Raw genomic sequence first — 26919 nt, 5'->3', positions numbered from 1 at the left:
CCTGCGGTCACTTGATTGCAAGTCCCATAGACGGCAATACAACTGTATTGCCGTCTATGGGACATTCTGTGTATTAGTATTACGGCTGGTCATAGACCCAGCCGCAATACTAATATAGCAGTGACAGGCCTGTTAGCCTCATTAGGCTCCCGGCTGTCACCCGAACAGGTCGGCTCCTGCGATATCGCCGCGCAGGAGCCGGCCTGCAACTTCACAGGTACGGGGCCGGTGGGGACCGGCCCCGGGGGAGAAGGGGCCGCTGATACTGACCCGGCATCCGCTGTACTAGAGAGGCGGATGCCGGGGAGGGATAGACGCCGGGGCCTGAGACATCGCTTCCCTGCCCTGCATGAAGCCAGCGGCGGGGGGACGGAGGAGCGGAATAGCAGCATCACTCCTCCCGCTGCTGGCTTCATGCAGGGCAGAGGAGCGCAGCGATGTCTCAGGCCCGGCACCTGTAATGGCGTCTATCACTTGCCGGCTTCCGCCTCTCTATTACAGCGGATGCCAGGCGCCACATTCGGCCTATAAGACGCACCCTTCTTTTCCCCCCAAATTTTGGGGAAAAAAAGTGCGTCTTATAGTCCGAAAAATACGGGTATATATATTTTTTTTTAAAGAACAAACTACTAAATATTGCAATTTTGCTCTGACCACTAAGCCTAATAATAGACTAACACATACCAATTCTGTAAGGGTTTTATTTGCAACAGTCATCTCATTTACAAGACAGATAGTAGTACAATAGTAAATATCACTTCCATAGATAACACCACTGATCCATTGTTGCATTCACTACTGACAATAGATGTTACCATAACTTATCTCTTCCACTCCCTGGACAAAATATGTCTAGAAAACTCTCCCATTGACCTCAATAAATTTGCTTCAGTGTATTGCTGCTTAAGGCCATGGGAGTGCCATAAAGCATATCATTAAATGCTGTTAATAGATCAGAGTTCAGGCAACATAGCAACCCCCATAATCCTGTGCGGAACACCAAATAAAAAAATCTGCAATCAGAAAATAAAAACATATTGGTAAATATTGTTGATACACCCTTTAAAATAGTGTGTCCCATAGATGATTCCCTCATCATGTAATAAAGATTAGGTTGAGATTCTGGAGCCTCATATGTACAGTATGTATCCCCTGCAGTCAGTAACAAATTGATGCAGCTCTATGTAATACATCAATATTACATTACTCCAGTGCAGCTGCACACAATGGAGCAGTCCCCATCTGTCATAGATGTCTTGCAGAATAAATTGACTATTCATCTTTTATGGTCGTGCCCTGCTTTTTCCTTCTTCTGGACTGGGGTGTTGGAACTTCAGTGAGGTGTGCTCGATAGGCCACTCCTGAACGTACCTGGTTTTAGTCTCCTGGACCTCATCCCAGAGGAGGACTGGTAGTATTATGAGTGTAGTGTTTTTGGGGTGTTGGATGGCAGAGAAGTCTCACTTCTGTGCAACACGGTGGTTAACATTGTTGCCTTGCAATTCAGAAGTCCTAGGTAGCATCCAACCAGGGGAAACATCTGTAAGGTTCAGTTCACATTTGCGATTGCACTTCGGATGGGGATTCTGTTCCCCTCTTAGCATGAAAAATACAGAAACCGAATAGAAACCATGTGGACCCAATTATAGTCTATGGGGTCTGTGGTTTTCTTAAGATAACCACTTTTTTTATGCGGATTAAGTTTCTGTTCAAGAGACCCCAAGCAGACTCCCCAAATGGAAACCTGAATGCAGTTGTGAACCTAGCCTAAGAAATTTGTATGTTCTCCCTGTGTTTGTGTGGGTTTCTGTTGGGTACTCCGGCTTCCTCCCATACTGTTACGTCCGCACTCGTTTGAACTTCTGCACCATCTGCTCAATTTTGATTCCTTGCTTAGGGCTCTTGTTGTGTTGTCTGAACACTGTCCTATTCCCCCACCTTGGTAATTGATTTTCCATCACACCCATCTCCTTTACCTTGGTTTCTCTCTGCTCCTCTAATAGTTAATGTTAGCCTACCTGTGTGATTGACAGCCTATCTTCCTATCAAGTCTCGGGCGAGTTCTTCCTTCCTATTTATTATTTGCTCACATTCACATTGGTGCTTGCTATTGCCTTGTACTTGCTAGCTGTTACTCTTGCTGATTTGTTACCTGTACTCATATTATTGACTAGAGATGAGCGAACACTGTTCGGATCAGCCGTGTTGAACAGCACGCTCCCATAGAAATGAATGGAAGCATTCATTTCTATGGGAGCGTGCTGTTCGGAACGACTGATCCAAACAGTGTTCGCTCATCTCTATTATTGACCTCTGGCTTTACCTTTGACTATTTTCTTGGATCTCGTTTCTGTACTGCGTTGCTCGACTGTTGCTGACTCCTTGGTTAGCTGACCTCCCTTTGTTGTTGTTTGTCTTGTCTTCGTTCTGCGTCATCACCTATATCTTGGTAGGGTTTTTCCGCCCAGTTGTCACCTGTTGCCCCCCCAGACTTTGCCAGCAGCTACTGGGGAATTGCTTGTCTAGCAATTCCCTTACACATAATGATAGGAAATTTAATTTGGGAGCCCTATATGGGACAGTGACTGCAGAATATGTTTGTGCTATAGAAGAGAAAGAAATATATAACATTTTATATTGCAACAACAGTTGTCCTGATATATTTCAGCAAGTGTTATTTAGGTAGCGTGACTCCCCCTTAACCCTAAAAAGGGACTATCTGTCAATTATGTGACTGTTCTCTCCTTTTTATATACTGTTTCCTTATGTTTTTCCCCTTGTGTGTAAACAACTAACAAACCATGTATAGCAGATTTTTCATTGTATCTAACAGAGAGGATTCCTGTGTAATGCAGTGGCCTCTACAATGTCCATATGCCTTTATTGGGTCTATGAATAGTTAGAATAAGTCCTATAAAGTGAAGATGATTTCTGCTGCCCTATCTGAGTGCAGATAATAAAGGGCAGATTAAGCAGGCAGGGTATGCTGGAATCTCACTGTGAATCCTAGAAGTCTAGTTAGGATTGTCTTCATTGTTTCATATCATATTAACCCTATATATTACTGAGCTCAGCTTCTCTCCCCCTGTCATATCCTGGTCTCCAATAGAGTAGCAGAAATCACCTGACAGGTTCTTTTTAAGGTACTTTATTACTGTAATTGACGACTACAAGAATGTTCACCAGTGACTATTTTATACACTTCTACTCAAACACATATTATAAGAATAAACTTATGCAAAAGCACAACTAAACTGCTTATAAAACACACATAAACGGATAACATTAAAAAAACTCTAATTACAAAAAATGTGTTTATACAGAACAAAATGAATTCTGAACGGAAACAATTTTAAGAACTGTAAATCTATATTTGAGAAACAATTTTAAGATATCACATAGCGGAGACTGGGTAACTTGAGAGCCCAATACACCTCATAACCCAGGCATTCCACATCAACTCTTACCCAAGGCATTGACATTGGCTCCAATGTGACAGTTAAAAATAACCACTCAAAAATCTGAAACATCATTTAGAAGTTGAGCTTGGCTACAATGTGAACAAGATAAGAGAAGTTTAGATCCTTTATCTTAAAATATTCACAATCTATAAAAACATCACCAGGCAGCGACATTCCATGGTTTATTAATGCATTTTTCTGGCCAGAAACAGCTCATTTAGTTCTTGAACTGGATTTTCTATATACACATTTGGCATTTGTACACATTTGCTATTTTGACATGTTTCATTTTGCTTTTTTTTTACTGTTGTATTTCTGTGCTTATAGTGTTTTTGGAATGTTATTTTTTTTAATGGTTTTACGTACATCGGCTCAGTTCACACTTGTTCTTTATCTTAGTCACCTGTGAAGGAATGAAATTGCAAAGACAGATTAGGATTCTAGCTGCTTTCATGATGGTTTCCACATGCTCATTTTGCAAATAGGAAATAAAAAACAGGAATTTTTTTTTTCAATTGTAAATTGTGATAACGCAGTTCATTTTAGGGCAAACACTGGCTTGAAAATCTCGGTGTCTATATGTGTATTGTACACTGTATCCATATCATAGGTAAATATGTTCAGAATACGGAATATATGTTGAGGGCTTTGTGGTATATGTTGGCATGCCATTTTATTTTTAGCATTTGGATTGTCATAGTAGACAGAGGAAGCCAGAAAAAATATATTTCTTTGTGTCCCTATGGAAGATACGTGCCACTATATGCCTATAGAACTATATAGCTTACATCTCTGGTAAAGAGTCTGACATGTTATGGAAAGAGCCTCACCTGTACATTGTAAAGACTTTTAACACACTAAGGGTACATTCACACTACTGATACGCTGCCTGATTCTGAACGTTAAAGAGGGCCTTTCATCAGATCGGGCACATGCAGTTTTATATACTGCTGGAAAGCTGACTGTAGGGCTGTAGGACCGTAGGGCTTTACAGTCAGAAGGGCGTTTCTGACACTCAGCCAGGAACGTCCTTCTGCCTCGCGGCGCCTATCACGCTGTACTGTGGAGCAGGGAGGAACGCCCCCTCCCGCTCCTGATAATACTTGTCTATGGACGAGCTGTGTGAGCAGAGGGAGGGGGGAGTTCCTCTCCGCTCCACAGTACAGTGCTATAGGCGCTGCTGGGCAGAAGGACGTTCCTGGCTAACTGTCAGAAACGCCCTTCTGACACTAAAGCGCTACGGTAACGGGACCGATAGCGCTTTACACCGGGCACAGATCGGGAAAGCCGACAGTGCGCTGAATTCAGTGCACTGTCAGCTTTCCAGCAGTATATAAAACTGCATGTGCCCGATCTGATGAAAGGTCCTCTTTAAAACACGTTCAGAATCAGCGCGTATAAAGCAGATCCCATTCATTTCAATGGCAGCCGGCATACGAGCGCTCCCCATTGAAATGAATGGGCTGCTTTTTTCACTACGAGTGCTCCCATTGAAGTGAATGGGAAGTGTATGGCTCGGAATGAGCTGAGCTAGCCGTAGACACGCAAGCACTTCTCATTCACTTCAATGGGAGCGCTCGTAGTGAAAAAAGCAGCCCATTTATTTCAATGGGGAGCGCTCGTATGCCGGCTCCCATTGAAATGAATGGGATCTGCTTTATACGCGCTGATTCTGAACGTGTTTTAACGTTCAGAATCAGGCAGCGTATCAGTAGTGTGAATGCACCCTTAGAAACATGTCTGTTGTATGTTAAAGGGAAAGTCTTTTTTAAAGGCATACCTCAGCTGTTATCACTGAGGGAAGTTTCAACCAGCAATACATTTTTAATGCAAATATGTATGATAGTCACTCTTACTTAGCATCTCTCTGGCAGGGGAAACCTCTCTGTGACCCCTAATAGGAAATATGGATGGGGATTCCTATATTTACTACACTCCCCAGCACAAATGTAAGTTGTCAAGTGCACAAGGTCTTGTAAAACCTATGCACCCATATAGTTACAGCCATAATCCCACTATAGAAACATAAAAATATAAATTATGATTTGCTATGCTGAAATTGTGACTGAATAAGAATTAAAAAATAGATATGTAATGCTGATTGAAGAATGTGCTTAAATACAAAAACACGGTGCGATATACATTAACACTACAAGTACACTGTTTAATTAGCTCCTTATATATACATGTACTATATGTGAATTATTATATTTTTGACTTCGCCTCTACATAATATGGAAGCTGTATGAAGAATTTAGTAATATTGCCATAAATCCTTGTAAAATACAATGAACACGATCCACCACTAGGTGGAGCACTAATATAAGGTATGATAGAACGTGGCGCGTTCGCCTCTGTCACATGCCTTTGAGATTTAACCAAATGTCTGTCATTTTACAATCATTATTGGCTTCTCCATCTTCAGATAATCTTTTACAACTATTACTGGCAAATCATAAAAGGTTTTATCCAAATCAGTGCAGATAATGTAGTGAATGAAATCCGATTTTGCTTATATTTTCTGAGGTTTTCATGCCATGAATTCAATGTAATGGCTTTGCAATTAGAATCAGAGGAAAAAAAGAACTCACAGTGATAGAAGACCTGTTGTGTAGTATCTGGACATTGAAGACAATGGGAGAGATGTAGTAATGCTGGGGAAACAGTATCTTTTTCTACATTGTAGTGTGCAATAGATTTGTCAGCAGGCCACGCGCCTTGTACATGAAGCCGGTGCAGGCCTCAAACAAAGCGAAATCAGACCTGCCATTTATTCGGATACATTTCTGAAACGTAAACTGACTAGAGATGGGCGTCCACCTCTCAGGATTCGTTTTGTTTCCGGCTCAGGTCCAAGATTAGTTTCGGATCAAACAAGTTTGGTACAAACCACACCTTAAAATGGCTTAAAACCTAGTGTATAACACTATCAGGGCTCCTAGTAACCAATCTATCCAGTGGCGTAACTAGGAATGGCGGGGCCCCTTGAAGAACTTTTGACATGGACCCCCCAACCAACGCCGAAGACCCTGACACACAGTATTATCCCCATAGTGGCCCCTGCACACAGTATTACACCCCAAAGTGGCCCCTGTACACAGTATTATGCCCCATAGTAGCTCCTGCTTACAGTATTACACCCAATATTGGCCCCTGCACACAGTATTATGTCCCATAGTGGCCCCTGCACATAGTATTATGCCCCATAGTGCATACCTCCCAACTTTTGAAGAACTGAAAGAGGGACAAAATGTGCGGCGCGCGTAGCGTGCTGTGGAAAATTTAGCCCCGCCCACTTTTGTGTTGATTCCGCCCACTCGTTAATGTTTCATGTGCCCGCACACAGTATAATCCTCCTACAGTCACCCGTAAATGATATGTCCCCCCTCTATCTCTCCCCCAGTTTCATATACACCCTTCATCTGCCCCCAGTTTCATGTCCTCCTTCCATCTCTGCCCCCAGATTCATGTCCCCTCCATCTCTGCCCCCAGATTCATGTCCCCACATCTCTGCCCCCAGTGTCATGCCGTCCTCTCCATCTCTGCCCCCAGTGTCATGCCATCCTCTCCATCTCTGCCCCCAGTGTCATGCCGTCCTCTCCATCTCTGCCCCCAGTGTCATGCCGTCCCCTCCTTCATCTGCCCCCAGTGTCATGCCGTCCTCTCCATCTCTGCCCCCAGTGTCATGCCGTCCTCTCCATCTCTGCCCCCAGTGTCATGCCGTCCTCTCCTTCATCTGCCCCCAGTTTAACTTTCCACCTCCACATTAAACTTACCTTCTCCTCCGCTCCCTCGCCGCTCTTCGCGCCTCTCTCGCTGACACCTATGTGGCTGAAGCGAGGAGCTCGCTTCAGCCGCATAGGTGTCAGCGAGACCGGCGGCAGCGGCGAAGCGAGGAGCTGACCTGTGTCAGCTGCTTGCTTCAGCCGCATATGTGTTCAACTCAGATCTGCGTCCTCTGGACACAGATCTGAGTTGAAATCGGGACATACCTCTCTCAACCGGGACCGCGGGACATGTCACCCAAATCGTGACTGTCCCGCGGAAATCGGGACGGTTGGGAGGTATGCATAGTGGCCCCTGCACACAGTATTATGCCCCACTGTGGACACCCATGAACAATTATTATACTCTGGGGTCTTTTCAGACCACAGAGTATAATAAGAGACCAAGGAGGGATACCAACATTAAAAACACTGTTATTTACCTATTCCTGGCTCCGCTGCACTCCGCAGTGGTGTTGGCTATCTTCAATGACGTTCGGGATGTCACATGACCCAGGACGCAGGCCCTGGTAATGTGACATCAGGGAGGTCAAAGAAGTAGGCCCGAAGCCTGCCTGGAGAGGTGAGTAACACAATTTTTTATGTTCCCTTATCTCTCCTAGGCCTTCAATCATTATACTCAGGGGTCTGAAAAGACCCCCGAGTATAATAATAGTGTTTGTGGGGCCTAAAGGCCCATTAAAAAAAAACAAAAAAACAAAAACGCAGCGGTAGCGGCTGTCGCCCGGCCCCTAATGTTCCGGGCCCTGTGGCAGCTGCTACCGCTGCTACCCCGGTAGTTATGCCTCTGAATCTATCCAAATTACAGCTCTGGAAGACAAAAACAGCCAAAGTTGTGTCAACGTGAAGGTGACGTTATCATATTCTGGTGTCTGAAGAGAGGTAGAGGCCCAGGGGAGGTCTAAAAACAGCAAAAAAACCCCAAAAACATACTCAACCTCTTTGTCTGGCACTCTGTCCCCATCTCCTTGGTAACGTCTGGCCTCTCCTGTGATGTCATGCACTAGGGGTCACCACTGAGGCCTCTGATTGGGCCTTAGCAGTGACATGAGCACACCGCGCATCATGACGTCATGGCTCTCATTATGACCATGTGACCTCTGGTAGCCTAATCACAGGCCTCAGCGGTGACCCCAGGCACATCATGTCACAGGAGAGCAACAGACACAACAAGGACACACAAATGATGTAGTGGAAGGCGAGTATGAATGTTTTTTGGTTTTTTTTTGTCACCTCCCCTGGACCTCAACCTATTATACTCTAGGGACTGAAGAGACCTCAGAATATAATGCAGCAGCCATTTTAGCTCACCTAAGACAAATCTCCGAATCTTGTTTGTTTTTATAAAAAAATAAAAAGGAACAATTTGTAATATTTATTTTGAATCCAGCTCGGTACGAGTCGGTTGGTTCATCTCTAACATTACTGAAGAAACATATGCAAAAAAAACTGGGCAAGAGTCACTAACATGTTTGGACCTAGAATTTTTCACTAGAACTGGTGCAAAATATCACTTCTAATTTTAGGTAATTTTCACGACCGGCTGGACAAGAACACTTGCCTTACAAAGTGGCGCGGGTTATTGGGGAGGGGCAAGAACCCTAAAACAGAATACTGGCTGATATTTCTAATTATGTTTCAAGCAATTGGAATTGACTTACAGTTATAGGAGTCACTAGACGGACATTTTTTCTTTGTGAGGACTAATTTTCATACTTTTGCCCATGTAAGATTGCATTTACCAGTTGTATCTGCTGATTGATGGTCAGTAGCCACAGAACGTTATTATTAAAATATTATCATACAATTATAGCTGTAAATCTCGTATAGGCAGGTAATGTACATGATATAACAAACCTCTTTATTTCTCATTTTTCTTTAGTTCCCCATGGCTGACATTGCTTCTATCATAAGTAAACTAAGAAGTATCAGCGAATCAAGCCCCAGAGAGATAAAGCAACATTTTGTGGCTAATGACCGAGGAAACAGGAATGAGATGATGTATGAAACATTCAGGTATGGTATGTGAATGTAAAACATGGCTGTGTGATCCTAGAATGTTCTATATTTATCACTTTTTAAGAGAGTCTATCACAGAAATGCTTTTACTGTGTGTGTGATGACTTCATGGTGACCAGAAAGGTGTCAGAGGTTACATTTGCCTTTCTCTGGTTTCCACAATCTCTCTATTTAGAATACTGTGCTGAGTGGTCTGATCTATCAGCATGATTTAGGAAGCCCAGGGATGAATTAATCGACCTCCATACACCATAGGCTTGTTCCTGAGTGTATTCACAGCTGCACATCCTAAGCACATAGCTATAACTCTTGTATTTTGTGGGACACGTAGTACTTGGCATTCCATCTATATATCCAAGATGTCAACACTTTGAGATGTTTGACCAACTCCTGACACTTGCTGCTACTGTGTACCTTTTTACATTAGGAGCAAAACTCCATGTCACAATTTGTGTAAAATCCTGTATTGTAATTATTAAAATGCAGTGTTTATATTATACTATTTGTTATATCCAAGTCATTATATACAATGAGTGTTACTTACGTCCAAGTATACACAGACTCTTGCCTGGTTTTTACTTGCTCCTCTTTTCATTTCTGTGGCTTTTGTATTACTTTCAGTTAGTACAGTAACGGAAGGCACTCTTACAAGTAGATAAGAACACCCTTACACGCCACATGCAAGCTTTATTTAATTTCTAAGAATAAAATAGATATAAAATACTTGAATAGAATAAGACATTTAACAAAAGAGTTGACCACATCAAATTGACTCCTTACTTTGTAACTTACACTGCAATAATGGAAGCTAGTTGTTGCTTGGTTAGTATTGGGACAGTTACAGAGAACTAACTGGTCGCAAAAATGTCAGGGAGTGAGAGTAAATTGCAATGGTTTCAAGAGCAACAAGAAGGATTTTGAAAAGAAAGGTAAAAACCTCAAGGCTAAGGCCCCAACATGTTTTTGTTGCAGATTTTGCTGTGTTTTTTTTAAGCCAAAATACTATTCACATTAGTTGGTCTGCTAGCCCTGCTGAAATTGGCATATTCTACAATCTTCATTGAATGTGTAAGGCCACCTTAAAAGTTTTTTAAGAGGTGAGGTGAACAGTTGTTGTGGGAAGTTTCCCCTATTATATTGACTAAACTATATGGCCATGGATGAAGGTCATCCCTGTGGTATCACATTCTAGCAGCCTCATAATCATGTCAGGACACTGTCAATGGCAACCCATGTACAAATGTAGCAGAGTTAACCTGAACTTTTGCAATTGGTTAAACCGCTGTAGTGTGATATTTTATCACAGAAGACAACAAAAAACAATGAAAAGTCATTGAAAAATGTTTCTAATTACTTTTTCATTGTTGTTTGTTGTCTTGTGTGATTTTATCCAATTGCAGAAGTTTGGGTTAATTCTGCTACATCTGTTCGTAGAGAACAACATGCGTGTCACATGAGCCAACTTTAAATAATACCATTAAAAGCTCTCTTGGCTGGAAGGGATCTGCTCTGCAGGTGTACAGTTATTGCTGATGGGCGAAGTTTTAGCCAGTCATGCATTTCCACTGCAAAGTGCTCATCCATTATAGAGCATATGAAAATGGGTTCTTTAACCATTATATTAATAGAAAATGTAAGTTTGTTACATTACAATACATTGTTCGATGATAAATCTAATAAAACTAGATCCTCTGAGGCCATGTTCACATCTGCGTTTGGGTTTCCGTTCGGAGAGTCCGCTTGGGGACCCCCTGAACAGAAAAGCGGTTACCTGGGAAAGCCGTGGACCCCATAGACTTTAATGGGGTCCCTGTGGTTTCCGCACAAAACATGCAGAGAGAAATCCTGCAAGCAGAGCTTTTCTCTCCGCATGATTTGTGCGGAAACCGAGCGAAAACCACTTGGACCCCATTATAGTCTATGAGGACCAAGGGTTTCGTTATGTAGCCACTTTTTAATGTTCAGGGTCCACAAGTGGACTTCCTGAACGGAAACCCAAACGAGGATGTGAATCGGGCCTAAGTAAGACATCCCTTTTAATGTAAAGTGTTGAATGTTGTAGTTGAAGAATACAGAACACATAACATTAAAGGGCCTTTACAAGGATTCATAGATCTTCTCAGCCTTACTTAGTGGATATGGCTCTGGTTGTAAGCAATGTGCACGCATTAGATGAATGGTATACATATAGTTATACTATCACATATTCTAATGTGTCTGACTCCGTTGATGTTGGTGGTCCAGCCAATCTCTGACGTTATGTCTGCCCTCATTTAAATGGTTGAAAACAGATTTCAGGATTAGTTACAGATACCGCTGTGCTGTGAGCCATGATACAGATGGCAACATCTGCCAACCTAAATGGTTTTAAAGGTTATCACAAATGCATTCAGTGTAGCTGCAGCTTGAGAATCCATATAGGGGAACATATGGACCTCTACTCATGGAAATGACTCCAAGTTCTAGAAATCACCCACAATGGACTTCATATACAATATGTAAGTGGAGAAAATTCTGTAAAGAGTAGTCACACTATTCCCTAAAATGGACTATTATTTGCAATTTACATTTTACATAGGCTTGACTTTGCCAACAAAACAAATAAGGCAGAGAAAATACCACATGCGTTGTCAGCTGTGGTTATGATGTCATGCAACAATAGTTTTTGTGTTAAATATGGTATGTGCAGCAAATATTTGGCTGGGTCACGTCTTGTCTTCTGGGTGGTAGTACAGCACTCTTGAATAGCTCTCACATACTCCCTCAACAGACCATTGTACTTGTACAGTTATTCTAAATTCAACTTGGCTTGGATACAAAGACAGCTTCCTTTTTTAAGTAACCAGCTTTCTTTTTCTGTCCTTCCCTGGCATCCTGGGGGTGTTGTGAGAGACACACTGTGCACTGCTCAAGTATCAGTGTGAAAAGTTTGCTTACAAGGTGGAATAGAACATCATGTTCCATGTAGATTTTGGTCCGATTCTATGCATGCAGTAGGTTTTTTTGTTTTTTATTTTCTGGAGATCGCATCATTGATAGGACAGGATGAGTATGTTTGCAACATTTAGACAAAGCTGATAAAGCTCCATCTATTCTACACTACAATATTCCAAGACAAAATAGAAACAATCTCGATGATTCAACTCTCAGAAAATAAAATGGAGTCAAATAAGTTGTGGCTATGTCTATACCATAGCTACTCGGCCTAGTATAGCTTTCATGGGCATCTGTGCAGCTATCCCTACTTGGTTAGGTATTTAGTTGATAAGCATTTTCTTCTTCTGTATCAAAGCTAATATGGCTTGCAATGAGTTAACTCCTAACTCAGGTTGTTTAGATCTACAACATACATGGGGTAGGCAGCCGCACTACACCTAGAGATATAGACACAGTGATCTTTCCACCATTGTTGAATGCCAATCTCATATCCGGTATTAGCCCCATGCATCCCTAATGGCGTCAGTCATTTGGTGAAACATGTCCATAGGGTATGTTTAATGCCAGTGGTGTATCTAAAGTCTTGTGGGCCCAGGTGCAAACTTTTGTCTGGGGCCCCCTACCCCCTTCCTAAAGTGAGTTCTTGATAGTGGCGGTTACGGGTGCTGAAGCGATATCTCAGATACTTAAAAGGGATAAAGCTTTAGTACCCACAACTGCAGTATTCAAGAATACAGTCAGTGAGCAGCTCAACACCCGGCATGTAAACAATTACATTCTCCAAAGTGAACACCACACAGTATTTGCATGCTCCATAGTGGGCCCCAAACTGTATTACATGCTCCACAATGGCCCCCAAACAGTAGTACTTGCTCACCAGTGACCCCCACACAGTATTGTGTGCTAACAGTGCCCACCCCCCCACCAGAGCCTGAACCCCCATCCCCCCTCTTGTTCACACACAGCCTACAGCCCATTCCCCCCTCTTGCTCGCACACAACCTGCACCCCCATTCTCCCCTCTTGCTCACACACAGCATGCACTCCCATGTTCCCCTCTTACTCACACATGTTTTCTTCTTCCTTACTTTCCATCAGTCTCGTTCCTTACAGCTTGCACACTGTCCTGTACAATCCAGATAGCTCCGCACATACAAGAGTCTGATCATATCCTAGTGGGCTAAAGGACCTTTGAAATCATCATGACATCATCAAAGGTCCTTTAGCCCATTAGGATTTAGCATCTACCACAAGAAGAGCCCGAGAGCGGATGTTTAGCCTAGTATGTTTTTATTTTTATACACCTCCCCTGGGTTGGCATTTAATAGAAAGGGGCAAAGTCATTCCACGACCTCTGTAGTCCAGGGCTACATCCATTTCCAGCTGGCTTCGGGTCCCATACATCTCCGGGCCCGGTTGTGGTCACACTCCCTGCGACCATGATCTTTATGCCACTGTTTATTGCTAACTTTTAATAACAGTAGTAATCCCTAATGGTTCAATTCATTGTCTTCCAATATACAATAGTGAATACCGGATTATAGGTCACTGACTAGCCAAACTAATCTGACTGCAGCTGATGGTTGGCAATAGGGAATAACTTGGCCTGTTAATATGGTATTGATAATATGATGACTATTGAGAATGGATGACTGGTATGTACATTCATTCTGATAGCAATTATGAACACATAATAATTGTAACAGTAAGCATCATTGGAAGTGTTTTTAAGCAGTTTTGCCAGTTTCACACATCTGTATTTTATCAAAGCTTTAAATAAAAGTTATGTTTTAGAGGTATGGAAATTGGTACCTTGTTGGGTTGGGTTTCCATGGGTAACCACTTTTTTAAGCGGATAAGGTTTCTATTTGTGGTGTCCCCAAATGGACCCCATGAACAGAAACCCGAATGCAGGTATGAACTTAGTGTAAAGTGATTGTTGGAAATATATGCAGAATCTGATTTGGGATTTGTATCCTATCTCATGTTAGCCCCATGCCGACCATGTATATGTGTGCAGTTATTCCTAATTCTCCATACATTGTGCAGGATAGAGGATCTGGCTCCAGTTTCTCACCATCCATCTCTTTTACAAGGGCAGAATAACTGAGCCAAATCTTGTTTTTTGTGTGTTTTTTCATGTATGTACCATCTTGCTCATTGAGTATTATCATGTAGATTAATGTAACCTCATTTTTGTTTTTAACACACAAAAATACTTTGTGTTGACAGTAATAGAGCAAATGCTATTTTTTTAATAAATGAACTAATAAAATGTTAGCAGCTTTTATTGTAAGGTTTTACAAGATTTTCTGTCTGTTTGAGAAGTGTGCATGTGTGTGTTCTTGTGTCTGTTATTTCCTCTATTGAAATTGATGATTTATTGGTTTGTTTCCTTAATCTCTGACCACACGGACCTCCCTCATTTACCTTCCTCTTACAAAGATAAATTATTTTGTTGTGAGAAATTATGTTAGTGTTCAAGTTAATCAGCTAGAATTGCTCTAAATCCCCTGTGGGCCATTCATTGTACCCCACATGAATATTTCCAGCTTGTGATGGGTGAAATACCCCGTGTGCAAATGTACATTTTCTATCCAGAACTTGCTTTCACACATATTTTTCCACTTCCATGCCAGTTAACAGAAACATGTTTGTAGCGTGTGTAAGAAAAACAGAGAATCCAAAGGGAAGCCATGTGAAGAACATGAATTGTCCAAACAGGTGGTTCTCTAGTCAAATTTGAACCCTTGACTGCATTACTGCACTCCATAATAAAATGATCTTTGTATATTGTATGATTTCTGACGCATTCATGAAAGCATTCCTGCCTTCTTCATTTAAGGTGTACTTTAAAATCCATTGTAAGGCCGGAGCCCCACATTGTGAAATCACAACAAAAAATGCCACATTTTATAGTACCTGCAAAGTGGATGGGATTCTGACTTATTCCATTCACACATTGCAAGAAAAAATCTGCAGTGGAAATACTGCGATTTCAAAAACCTTTGTGATAAAGCATTTCCGTATAGGTGTAAGGCTGAGTTCAGACCAGGTTTTTTGGTCAGGATTGTGACGCGGAATCCACATCAAAATCCTGCTCAAAAAACCACCTCCCATTGAAATCAACAGGAGCTGGTCATTTCCTTTTTCCACGAGTGGTTTGTTCCCACTCGCAGAAAAAAGAAGCAACATGCTCTTTCTTCAAGTGGATTCTGCCGCAGACATCCACCTCGCGACACCTCCCTCCCGACTAGGTCCATTCATTTGGGCCTAATCCGGAGCGGAATGCTGTGACTGGATGCCGATGCACTGCGCCAGCTTCCAGGCACGGCATCGAGTCACAGACGGCCTCCGTGTCAAATTCCAGACCAAAAAACTCTGTCTGAACTCAGCCTAACAGCGAAAAAGCATTTCCATATAGGTACAATAGAGACAGAAAGTCCATATAGGAAAACTCTGCAGACTTTTTGTGAAAATGCTATGGAAAAAAATGTGATGCATTTCCACCGTGGTAGCATTTTTTGGCAGCGATTTGGTGCATGGGGCCTTAACCTAGTAGATTGTAATTACATTAGGATATACATTCCCCTAGAGGCGTAACTTTAAATTCCTGGGCAAAAAATCTGTAACTGTACTCCCACTTACCATGTACTATCTGTAATACTTGTGTCTTAATACATTCAGTAGTGTAACTACCGCGGTAGCAGCGGTAATGGCTGCCACAGGGCCCGGGACATTAGGGGGCCCAATGGCAGCTGGTTGGAGTTGGTTACTGGTTGGAGTTATTCCAGCTGGAAACAGGCCCTACTTACTTACCGATCCTGGCGGGGCCGGGATCGGTAAGTGATGCCGCGTGCCCCACGAACACTATCATTATACTCAGGGGTCTTTTTTGACCCCCAAGTATAATGATCAGAGGCCCAGGAGAAGTAAGGGAACATAAAAAAAAAAAAAAAAAAAAAGCGCTACTTACCTCTCTGGGCTCCGGGCAGACTTCAGAACAACTTGCGTGTGACGTCCCTGAAGTCACATGACCAGGACGCTGGCACCCCGGTCACATGACGTCCCGGACGTCATTAAGATGGCCGACAGCGTCGGAGAGTGCAGCGTAGCCAGGGATAGGTAAGTAACAGTGATTTTTATGTTTTTCTCTCCCCTGGGTCTCCGATTATTATACTCTGGGGTCTGAAAGACCCCAGAGTATAATAATTGTTCATGGGTGTCCACAATACTAATACTGTGTGCAGAGGCCACTATGGGGCATAATACTGTGTTCAGGGGCCACTATGGGGCATAATACTGTGTTCAGGGGCCACTATGGGGCATAATACTGTGTTCAGGGGCCACTATGGGGCATAATACTGTGTTCAGGGGCCACTATGGGGTATAATAGTACATGCAGGAATGCAGGTGGGGGTGGGTCAGTTGGTCGAGGTCTTTGGCGTCAGTCAAAAGTTGGCCACAGGGCCCCGCCATTCCTAGTTACGCCACTGAATACACTGTAGAGGCTTCTGTGCCTCTTTAGTCTTCAGAGCCCGGTAGTGACGGCAACGTCTTCATTCCCAATAGCCAAGCCTCTGCATTCCCCTTCGTGTCGCTGTTCTGATGTAAATAGATAAATAATCATGATTTTATTTGATTTCCAGGAATGTCATGGTGGAACTTTTTGATAGAAAGCTCACAGAACATGAAATAATGACTATTGGACGCCACTACAGTGCACAGGAGAAGCTAGAAGATGATTTAGGACTTCTGATGGCTGTAGCCCAGGAACAGCTTAAGAAAAAGTCATTTGAGAACTTCAGTAAACTTTGTGATGCTTTTGTGTACAATGATCGTGAAAGGTAAAAACAAAATGAATTACGGTACTAATGATGTTACACATCTTATGTCAAACATCCATATCCATCTATCTTGAACGTATGACTCACCTACTGTATGACACACACTGGACTTTTTGGGGAATAGCATTCAGTCCCAAATTTTTTTCTTGAGTCACTTAGGGGCCCCGGACTAAGGTTTTTTTGGGCAACAGTTTGATTTTTTTACAATTTTTACAGTTTTTAGTAAATACAAACTGCTGTTCTAACAGCAAAACCACAGATTCTTTCTGCGATAATCTGAAAAAATCTGTTGTTTTTTTTTGCTCACCGAATATATAGTGTAGCAGAGCCTGCTAATCTGAAAAATCTCCATTTGTTAAGAGGTTTTTTTGTTGCTCACCCAATAAAGAGTATAAAAGGACTTATATAATTTCTAAGATTGATGGCCTATCTTGCACTAGCAGGAACAGTCATACCTAGAGTACTCCTCTATTAAACCAGATAACTGTAATCTCAAGCATTACTTTTTGCAATATAACTGCCATGTATGTCTTAAAAAACACGAGCAAGCACCTTAGCCTGAAAAAGGGTCTAATTAGGGACTAATTAAAAGTAGACTCACAATTTTTTGGACTGATTACATTGTCTGAAAGATCAACTCCTTAAATAGTAAGAGTTGTCTACTTAAAGTGTCTGCTTATTTCGCAAAAATAAACTGTTCACATTACTATTTTTGAAAATATTCTTATTTTGCAGTATTTTTTTTACACCTGTCTAAAACTTTTTCATAGTTCTATCTATCTATCTATCTATCTATCTATCTATCTATCTATCTCCTATGTATCTATCTATCTATCTATCTATCTATCTATCTATCTCCTATCTATGTATTATCTATCTATCTATCTATCTATCTCTCTATCTCTCTATCTATCTTTTTAACTCCTATCTATCTATCTATCTATCTATCTATCTATCTATCTATCTATCTATCTATCTCTCTATCTCCTTCCTTCCTTCCTTCCTTTCTTTCTTTCTTTCTTTCTTTCTTTCTTTCTTTCTTTCTTTCTTTCTTTCTTTCTTTCTTTCTTTCTTTCTTTCTTTCTTTCTTTCTTTCTCCTATCTATCTATCTATCTATCTATCTATCTATCTATCTATCTATCTAACCATCCATCTTCTTTAATTCATGTGACAATTTAGTCAAATTTACAAATTTAAAACTTATTTCTGCTCTGCAGTAAAGGATTGCTTCCACTCCAAGAAACTAGAACAATATGTAAGGCGTTTAAAGTGCCCCTGCCAGATGACCTTCTTCGTCTTATTCTAGAAAAGTAAGTACATCTAGTTTAGGTTTAGGACATAGCTCATGTCTACAATAGGATTATTATTTAATATGTTCTTTTTAAAGGTAATTTGTGAAAATATGTTGCCAATGAAGTGATATTACCTTATATCAGTGTATTATGTAAATAGTCTAGTTATATTTGGGCCGGGAAACATAGACTGTCTGATGAATGCATATACCATGGCTTGACTGCACTGAACTCATCATATTGATTTATTATGCTGTGAATTCCAGAACAATGGCGTGTCTATGTAACTGTGCTCAAATGATGCTATGAAGACACGACAGCAGATCTGTTATCGCTCTGGTACTCACTGCACCATCAAATCAGTATGATGCTGTGAGTTCAGATTACAATGGTATCTAGTTCAGTCCACTGCAGGAGTCATGTGTCTGTAAGCATGTAGTGACCAATGGCAATGTTCATACCTGTTATTGCAGTTTTGGACAACCAAGCCTATTGGAAATCTCAATGCTTTTTTTGTATGCGGATTAATTTATACATATATATATATATATATATATATATATATATATATATATATATGTTTGTTTCTTTCCCATAAATATTTGATCGTATATGGAGTTCCTTCTTGTATTAATATTTAATATTCAGAAGCTGAAAGTATAATACTAAAAATGTTGTTGTCAATGTAAGAGTCGCATTTCATAGGCTTCAGTTGAAATGGTTTTGGTAGTCAAATGACTCTCTTGTTATAGAAAACATGGAGTATTACACAGCATGGGTCAATAGGATACAGACAAGAAGTGATGATAGAAGGAAAGCAGTACAAAGGCACACCAGACTCCCAACAGTGTAACAAACTCACCATGTCAACAAATGTAACTAAATATGTGTAGTAAGCAACAACTGCTCTGTGCTCACATGTGTTTCTAGTTTGGAAAGTTTTTTGGGGATTGGTACTAAATCAGATAGCAAAAAAAAGTTATGAAACTGTAACCCTGGCCTCTGTGATATTCATTGGTCTCAATGCTGGATAGAAGCCAAAGTCCACAGTGAAATATTTAATTACTTACACGCTGCTGCAGATCTTTCATTGGACTCTTACATGTTCTTGTAATATCTCTTGTTTACTCTTTCCAGACATAAAGAAAATGATGGTCAAATTAATTATTTGAAACTGGTGTCTGGCCTCAACTGGAGAGAAAATCCTAATCCAGCACGCCAGACCACACAAATTAAGGTAAATTTAATGGGCCTGCTCTGTAAATGTGGGGCTGTAGATCTCTGTTTTTCTCTAATTCTATATATGATATTTATAAACATAAGAGCAAAACAAATGTAGGATATTCAACATAAAATCATACATGCATAGCATGAATAGATAACAATTGATATTGTGGAGAGTTCACAAAGATTGTAACAAAATGTTACATTGTTTATATCACCAGTAGAATATGTGTTTATATGTTCACAATTAATTTACAATAATAGATACAATAAAATTCCTTCACTATAACATTCTGATGGTCCAGCAAATGTTCCTGGCACAGAATTTTAAAATAATCTGGAATTCCACAAACCAGAAGACTAACCATGATAGAAGAGCTAGAGCCATACTACAGGGCCAGTCCTCCAGGGATGGGGGTTGTTGACCCCCTAGAAATGATTACTTTAAGGTGCAAATAATCATCCGCAAGGAAAGGGGGGTCATATGCTGCAGCAAAGAGCAATGTGAACTCAACCAACTCTATTACAAATGCTGGAGGCATCCTCATGTCACGTTCGTATCAGAGTCCAGACACAGATACCAGGCTGCAGATTGCACCGCTAAGGAGACAGGGGAAGGAGACTATCCCTGGCACTACGGTGGCTAGCTAGGCCCTGCCTACGGGTGGTGGTCAGCTGTCTCCAAGCTAACCTTGGCCCCGACAACTCCTGGCTCTCTAGCACGAAGACCTAACAGACAGATAGGACAAGAGCTGCAAGAGAGCTAGGGACTGGGGATACTGTGGTGGTGACCCCTGCAGAAATAAAGGTGCAGCTGCGGACAAACAAACAGGACGGGAGGTGCTGGATAACTGACACGCAGCACAACACAATACCAAACAAGAGAAATGAGGAGAGGGACAGTGGAGAGGTGAGGAAAGGGTAAACACGAGACTGGGGTAAAATAAACTGGAACCCACCTCAAACAACCAGATAGTGCCAAACAAACAGACGTGAAGGGCAGGGCAGAGTAGAAGTGTGGAGGGAAAAACCAACTCACACACAAACAACACTCAAACTCCTTTCTAGTCAGTAAGCACAAGCAGAACACTCCTCCTCCTCCTCCTCCTCCTCCTCCTCCTCCTCCTCCTAAGGCCAAGAATTCTAAGTTGGGACCACAAAAACCGGCAACTGGTGGAGCCAGCCCTCTTCCTAATAAAGGCCCCCAGATCCTCCCATAGGATGATGGCGATACATAACACCTGAGGTTAGACTCCTATAACCTCAAGTGTGTTCAGAAGACCAGATCACTATGTGCACACTGATGGCTCAATGGTAGGGAACCCACCAGCAGATCACAGAAGCCCGGATCAAATCCCCGACAGAACAATACACCAACACAAACAATCAGGTCATGACACCTCAGGCGCTTCAAAATTTGTGATGATAACTAAAAATCCTGCTTACTTTACAAATCGTAAAAAACCCCCCATCTATGTAGTTGAAGTAATACATGAAGTAAGGCTTTACCTTCAAGTCATTGCAGTTGTGTGGAGTCATTGCAGTAGCGTATAATCCCAATATAAGAGTGGTCTGCAACCTGTGATTCTTAAGTTGTTGTAAGGCTGTGTTCACACTGACAGATGGTTATAACAAATCTAATTACAAATGTCAGGAATCCAAAACACTCCCCTCAGCTAAACAACCACATATGACCCTGAATGTGACCTTAAAAAGGGACTCCATTTCCATACTAATTTCCATGTTCACCTATCACACTATACTACAAAGGAGTGAAGTGACCACAACATCTGCGCGGCCATGTAGCTGCCACCGCCCTCCACTTATGATAGACAACACATTGATTTACCCAAAACACTTGTGTTTGTGTCCTCTGACACCACACAGTCACCCTCTTACATATTGGTATGACAATGAACCTAAGTGATATTGTCCCACTTTGGGATTGTGGGGACATTTTAGAACTAAGGACATTTTTGAAACTCTTTGACAAAAATGTACAGTACTTAAACAAAGAAAAATATGTAAAAAAAGACATTATATAAGCAAACAGTATACAAAATAAAATGGAATAAAAAAAAACAGGCCTCTTTTTACGTCTGGCCATAGAGCATAGCAGAAAAATGGACAGACTTCGAGCTTGATTATAATAATAGTAATAATACATTTTATTTATATAGCGCCAATATATTCCGCAGCGCTGTACAATTTGTAGGGTTCACATACAGTCAGAAAGATACATTACAAAGAAAGTCATTTCACACAATGGGACTGAGGGCCCTGCTCGCAAGAGCTTACAATCTATGAGGTAAAGGGGGTGACACAAGAGATAGCAGGGGCGGCATTGCTTATACAGTGGTCAGACAATTTTGTAATAGAGGTGACTGTCATTACACAAACATAAGACTTTATAAGCTGTCAACAGTCGTGTCCTTTAACATGTGGATGGAGCTTGGACCTATAAAGTTAGCATGAGATAACATCATATCATGTGGGGAAATGTGGGAGCGGGGTCCAGAGGAGGGTTAAGGGTTTACGTTAGAACTTGTGATAGGATTATATCTTCAGGTATCTGACAAAAGAGGATCCTGTCCATAACCAATTTTGTAGGGATTCTAATTCAGCCCCCTTTTGGGAGCCTCCCACCTGTCACCAGAGCTGGTTAACTATATGTTCCAAATTCACAGGAATTTGACATAATATGAATAGACCATAACTCTGTATCTGCACCACACATACTTATGATATGCCCAGCAAGTGATGCCAAATGTTTTTATAAATCCAAGTATACCAAACATGAAGATGAAATTATAATCCCTTCAGCAGATATGTGATTTGGGGGGGGGGGGGGTTGTGAGTGTTAATTGTCCACATACTCAATGTCATAGATGCATTGAGGTTTCCCAACTGTACTCATGTAAGCAGATGATTATAAAACACGAATTATGACATCAATGCCCTTCAACTTATGTCTTTTCATTTGTTCCCTACAGAAATCTTTCTTTTTGTAAATAAATAGTACAGCTTAATATATGAAACTTTGTATTATATCTTATTAAAGAAGAATATGTATTCTTTTTTACTTTGCAGGCAAAATTACTTTCTACATATTAGACTAATAAAAGGGGTGGAGATTCTTATAGAAAAAGACACGAAAATAATTGCTGTTGCTGAATTCTGCTACTCTGCGATTATTTAACACTGCTAGGCTAATAAAAAAATCAATAAATTAACCGCCTACTCCCCCCTCTCTTCTCCATAGAGCTCTATGTGAACCTAAATATGGAGATAACTCTAATGTAAACAGGTCAGATTGAAGATAAGGAGCAGGAGAAAAGCTTAAGTGAAGAAAGAAACAGATATCCTTAATAAGATATTTTACATTTTATATTATATTTAGGGTTGAGTGATCGTGTTCGGAAAAGATCGGATTCCGATCTACGATCGAGAAAATTTCACGATTGCCATCGGAATTCCGAACATGATCTTTTTATGTGGGATCGAGATCGGTGATCTTTTCCCACAATGCTTTGCTTAGCCTTCACACTGAGTATACGGTGTATACTCAGTGTGAAGGCTCCGCTGCAGATCCATAGGAATGAATGGAAGCAGCCGGCACACAGCCTTAACCCCCTGTGTGCCGGCTGCCTCCATTCATTTGAATGGGAGGCTAAGCTAAACATCTCTAGCAGCTACTTACCTCTAGAGATGACTGCTCCGGTGCCCTCCTTCTTCTTGCCTCGCTGCCCCGCCTCCCAGGTTAGTGTTTAAAGCGCTAGGTAGGCGGGGCTTATGGCTTAGGAGAGTGTGGGCGGGTACAGGGCGGGGAGACGTGACGTCTCCCCTCCCAGTACCTGCCCACACTCTCCTAACCCGCCCACACTCTCCTAACCTGGCAGGGAGGGGGCAGCGAAGGGAGAAGAACAGCGTGCAGCGGCAGCGAGGCAAAGAAGAAGGAAGGCACCGGGCACCGGACCAGCCATCTCTGGAGGTAAGTGGACACCAGGGGGGACTAAGTAGCCAGAGGATTTTAAAAAAATCCTATGGCTACTTTAGTGATTTACTACACAGCGTGGATTCTAACAATTGTTAGATTCCATGCTGTATAGTGAATAGGATTGCTTTTAAAATCCGATCTCCGATTAATAAAAAAAATCCCATTGACTTGCATTGGGATCGGAATTGGGATGGAGATCGGGTTCAAATGAAAAATGATCAGAAATCGGATTTTAAAATCAATCCTGAAAAGTCAAGATCGGCTCAACCCTAATTATAATGCATTTAGTTGTTTATAACCGGAGGTACACTTAAAGTGTTTTTACTGGATATAATAGCCCTCAATAGAATAGCACAGCATGTTAAGTTATTGTGACTGCCAATAAACAATGGACAACTGATAGGGAAGAAAATGTGTACAAAGCCTTGGATTATCACTTGTAGTCCCCTGTTAGAGAGACACAAAGTAGTACAGTGCCCATATACCAAATCTGATCACAGAGAAGCAATTGGAGTGATGGAAATGTGGAGTGATGGAAATACACTGTCCAAGAGTAGTGAGGAATGAATGTAACTTGCCCTCTTCTATTCTTGGGACATAATAGTGACAATTGATATCAGAAGTTTTGGGATTCCCTAAGCTATATCTGGCACAAACATAAGATCAAGTATGAAACTGAATTTCAATGGTATAAAATCATACGGTGTAAATATATTATGCTGTGCCTTAAATACATGGCTGCGTTATATGTTCATAGCTAAATGATAGATCATGTCTTTATTAATGACATTATTCATTTTCAAAATGTTAACCCTTTAAGGAAAGCCTGCTATTTTCTAAAGCTTTGGTTGGCAGTAAACTACTTTATTATCCTAGATTTATTACCTCTGATGTCTAATGCTTTACATTATGGCTGTCTGCAGCCACCACTATAGGAGAGCTTACTCAAGATTAATATATAATTGCGTTCAATGGCGTTGTACAGTCAGAATATTAACTTTATGGCTGTGTGACGGGAAGAAGGAAATTTCTTTACCCCATAGAAAAATATTTTATATGATAACTCAGCTCATAGTCTGTGGAAGATTATCTCCATAGCAAAGCACCTGGGTTAAGGATGGCATAGTCACATAGACAGGAGTAGGTTAAAAGAACATTGTATGACTTGAGAAAGCGCTCATAGGAAGCACGAAACGGCTGTTGCCTTTTGCCTATATACATCACTCCTTCCCTGTTGTTTTTATTTTATCCATGCAATAAAAGACTATGTTTTAGAAGAAACCAGCTTTGGGTGAGTGCCCCCCATTCTTGCTATATATATTTGACGTGTTCTTTACCCTGTTGGGTGCAGTGCACCATCCTGCTGGTAATATTGGATCCGGTCATACCTGCCTACTGCTGCCATCTGCCACTCAATAAGGTCATTTTTTTCAAGAGGTTTGGTAGTGCCACCCTTTTCTTCATGATCTTTTGTTGGACTTTAGTTATGTTATTGTCATCACAGTCAGAATTATTGGACACCTAACACTTATATACAGTGTGAGAAGGTGACAGGCAGAGTGCTGGAGTCCAGATATATCAGCCCCAGGTTTCTGACATATGTGTGGTCCAGGGTAGATCTGGAGTAGGTTTCAGCCCAGGTGTAGATCCTTGGCTCATTACTGGGCCAGAAAAAGGCTGCAGATCCTGCATTCCAGGGCAGTTCCATGAGGTGAAAGGAGGTGGATGGTTCTGTCCTGTAACCCTGAGTCCAGTGAGACTATATTGTGCTTTTTTGTTTGTGTGGCTGGTAGTAAGCCACATGTATAGTTAGGTTATCAGTTCTGTTTAGATCAGACCTGGGCAAAGTCCAGCCCCCGGGCCATATCCGGCCCTCTGACTGATTCAGTCTGGCCCGCACAGCTTTGACTAGGGAGGCGTGTCTAGGGGGGGCGTGTCTAGGGGGTGTGTCTTAGTGCCGGCAGAATATGGAGACAACTACCCCCACTGTTTAATGTCCCCCTCCAGCTGCTCCAGTTTCGTGTCCCTTCTAGTTTCCACCAGTTTATACTGGAGCACCAGGAGAGGGACGTAATACTGTGGGGCAGTTGGAAGGGAACATTATAATGTGGGGGCATATAGTGTACGGGTGACTGTAGGAGGATTATACTTTGTGGGGGCACATGGAAAGATGATTGGGAATGGGTGGAGTCAACGTAGAAGTGGGTGGAGCTAAATTTGCCATGGCGCGGCCCTCTAGCATAGTTTCAATTTCTTATGTGGCCCCATGGGAAAAATAATTGCCCACCCCTGGTTTAGATAGTTGCTCAGACAGGTAGGTTTTTATTTTGTTTTTGCCTGAAGTTAAGGCTGTATTTTGGTTTTGCTCATTTTGTGGCTGAAGTCAAGATTTATTTATATTCCTGTTTTGTTTTGTTTTTTATTTTTAAATAAAGCAGTTTGCTACACATTTTGTGTCTCTGTCTTGACTGTTTGGGTCCGCACCACTGCCTCTACCAAGCTAACTCCCCCACAACAGACAACACAGGAACATATACCATTCACAATAGGTAATGGTTACAGCCCACCTCTTCCCCATATCTGCGTGGTGACCTCTGCTAAGGTCAAACAGCATATTTAGAATACTCTCCAAGTCTCCAGTCTATTGTATCTAGGATTCATGTGGATGCTGTCAAAAACGTTGTTAACAGTAAGTCAGACAACATGGCTGTCCTATAATCCTAAACACGAAATAGAATTAAAAATCTACAACTAGAAAGTAAAAACAAACATATTTAACCATCTGGATTGAATTGGTTAAAAAGGTCATCAATTTGTAAGATATAGATAAATAGAACCAGCTTGGATCAGGAGGCCCTGGCAGACATGTTGCTTGTGTCTTCTCTGTAATTCATCCCTGATGGTATTGTGGAGGTAGAACTAAGCGATATTGAAAATGTGTTGCTGTTTTGCCAGCAAACATTACAAATCCAGTACATGTGAATACACCTTTAACGTTTACTAGTTATTCTTCGTAATATTAGAACATGTTTAGGGTTTATCAATATCAAAGGGAATAAGGATGAAGAAGAGAAAAGAAGCTGTCCATCTGGAGATATCCCCTACAAGTTTACACATTCCATTTCTGCTCAAGATGAAATGTTTAATTATTTTATCGTTTCTGCCAAATCATTTACATATTTTATCATTTTCTTTTCAGTTTGACTCTGATTGGAGTGGACAGACGGCATCAAACACAGTGAAGAATGTCAACTACCTTCTCCTTCTCGAGGATTTGTTTGGTGTACAAGAATGAGACATTTTCATCCATTGATCCATACCGTATACATTTCTGTGGTTCCAGGGTACATCATATGA

At 41.4% G+C, this 26919-nt stretch overlaps 1 protein-coding gene across 1 annotated transcript in view; it reads left to right on the top strand.

The window, feature by feature from the left end:
* EFHC2 (EF-hand domain containing 2) overlaps positions 1–26919 on the top strand; it is a 51493-nt gene extending 24574 nt beyond the window's left edge. The window contains exons 11-15 of the mRNA XM_075264017.1: positions 9129–9262; positions 16851–17048; positions 18267–18359; positions 19479–19578; positions 26762–26919. Of these exons, the coding sequence (XP_075120118.1) occupies positions 9129–9262; positions 16851–17048; positions 18267–18359; positions 19479–19578; positions 26762–26857 (621 nt within the window). The 3' untranslated portion in view covers positions 26858–26919. The remainder of the gene's footprint in view (positions 1–9128; positions 9263–16850; positions 17049–18266; positions 18360–19478; positions 19579–26761) is intronic.

Source organism: Leptodactylus fuscus, chromosome 2, assembly GCF_031893055.1.
Source record: "Leptodactylus fuscus isolate aLepFus1 chromosome 2, aLepFus1.hap2, whole genome shotgun sequence".
In the NCBI taxonomy this organism is placed as follows: domain Eukaryota; kingdom Metazoa; phylum Chordata; class Amphibia; order Anura; family Leptodactylidae; genus Leptodactylus; species Leptodactylus fuscus.
This window is presented reverse-complemented; position numbering and strand designations above follow the sequence as displayed.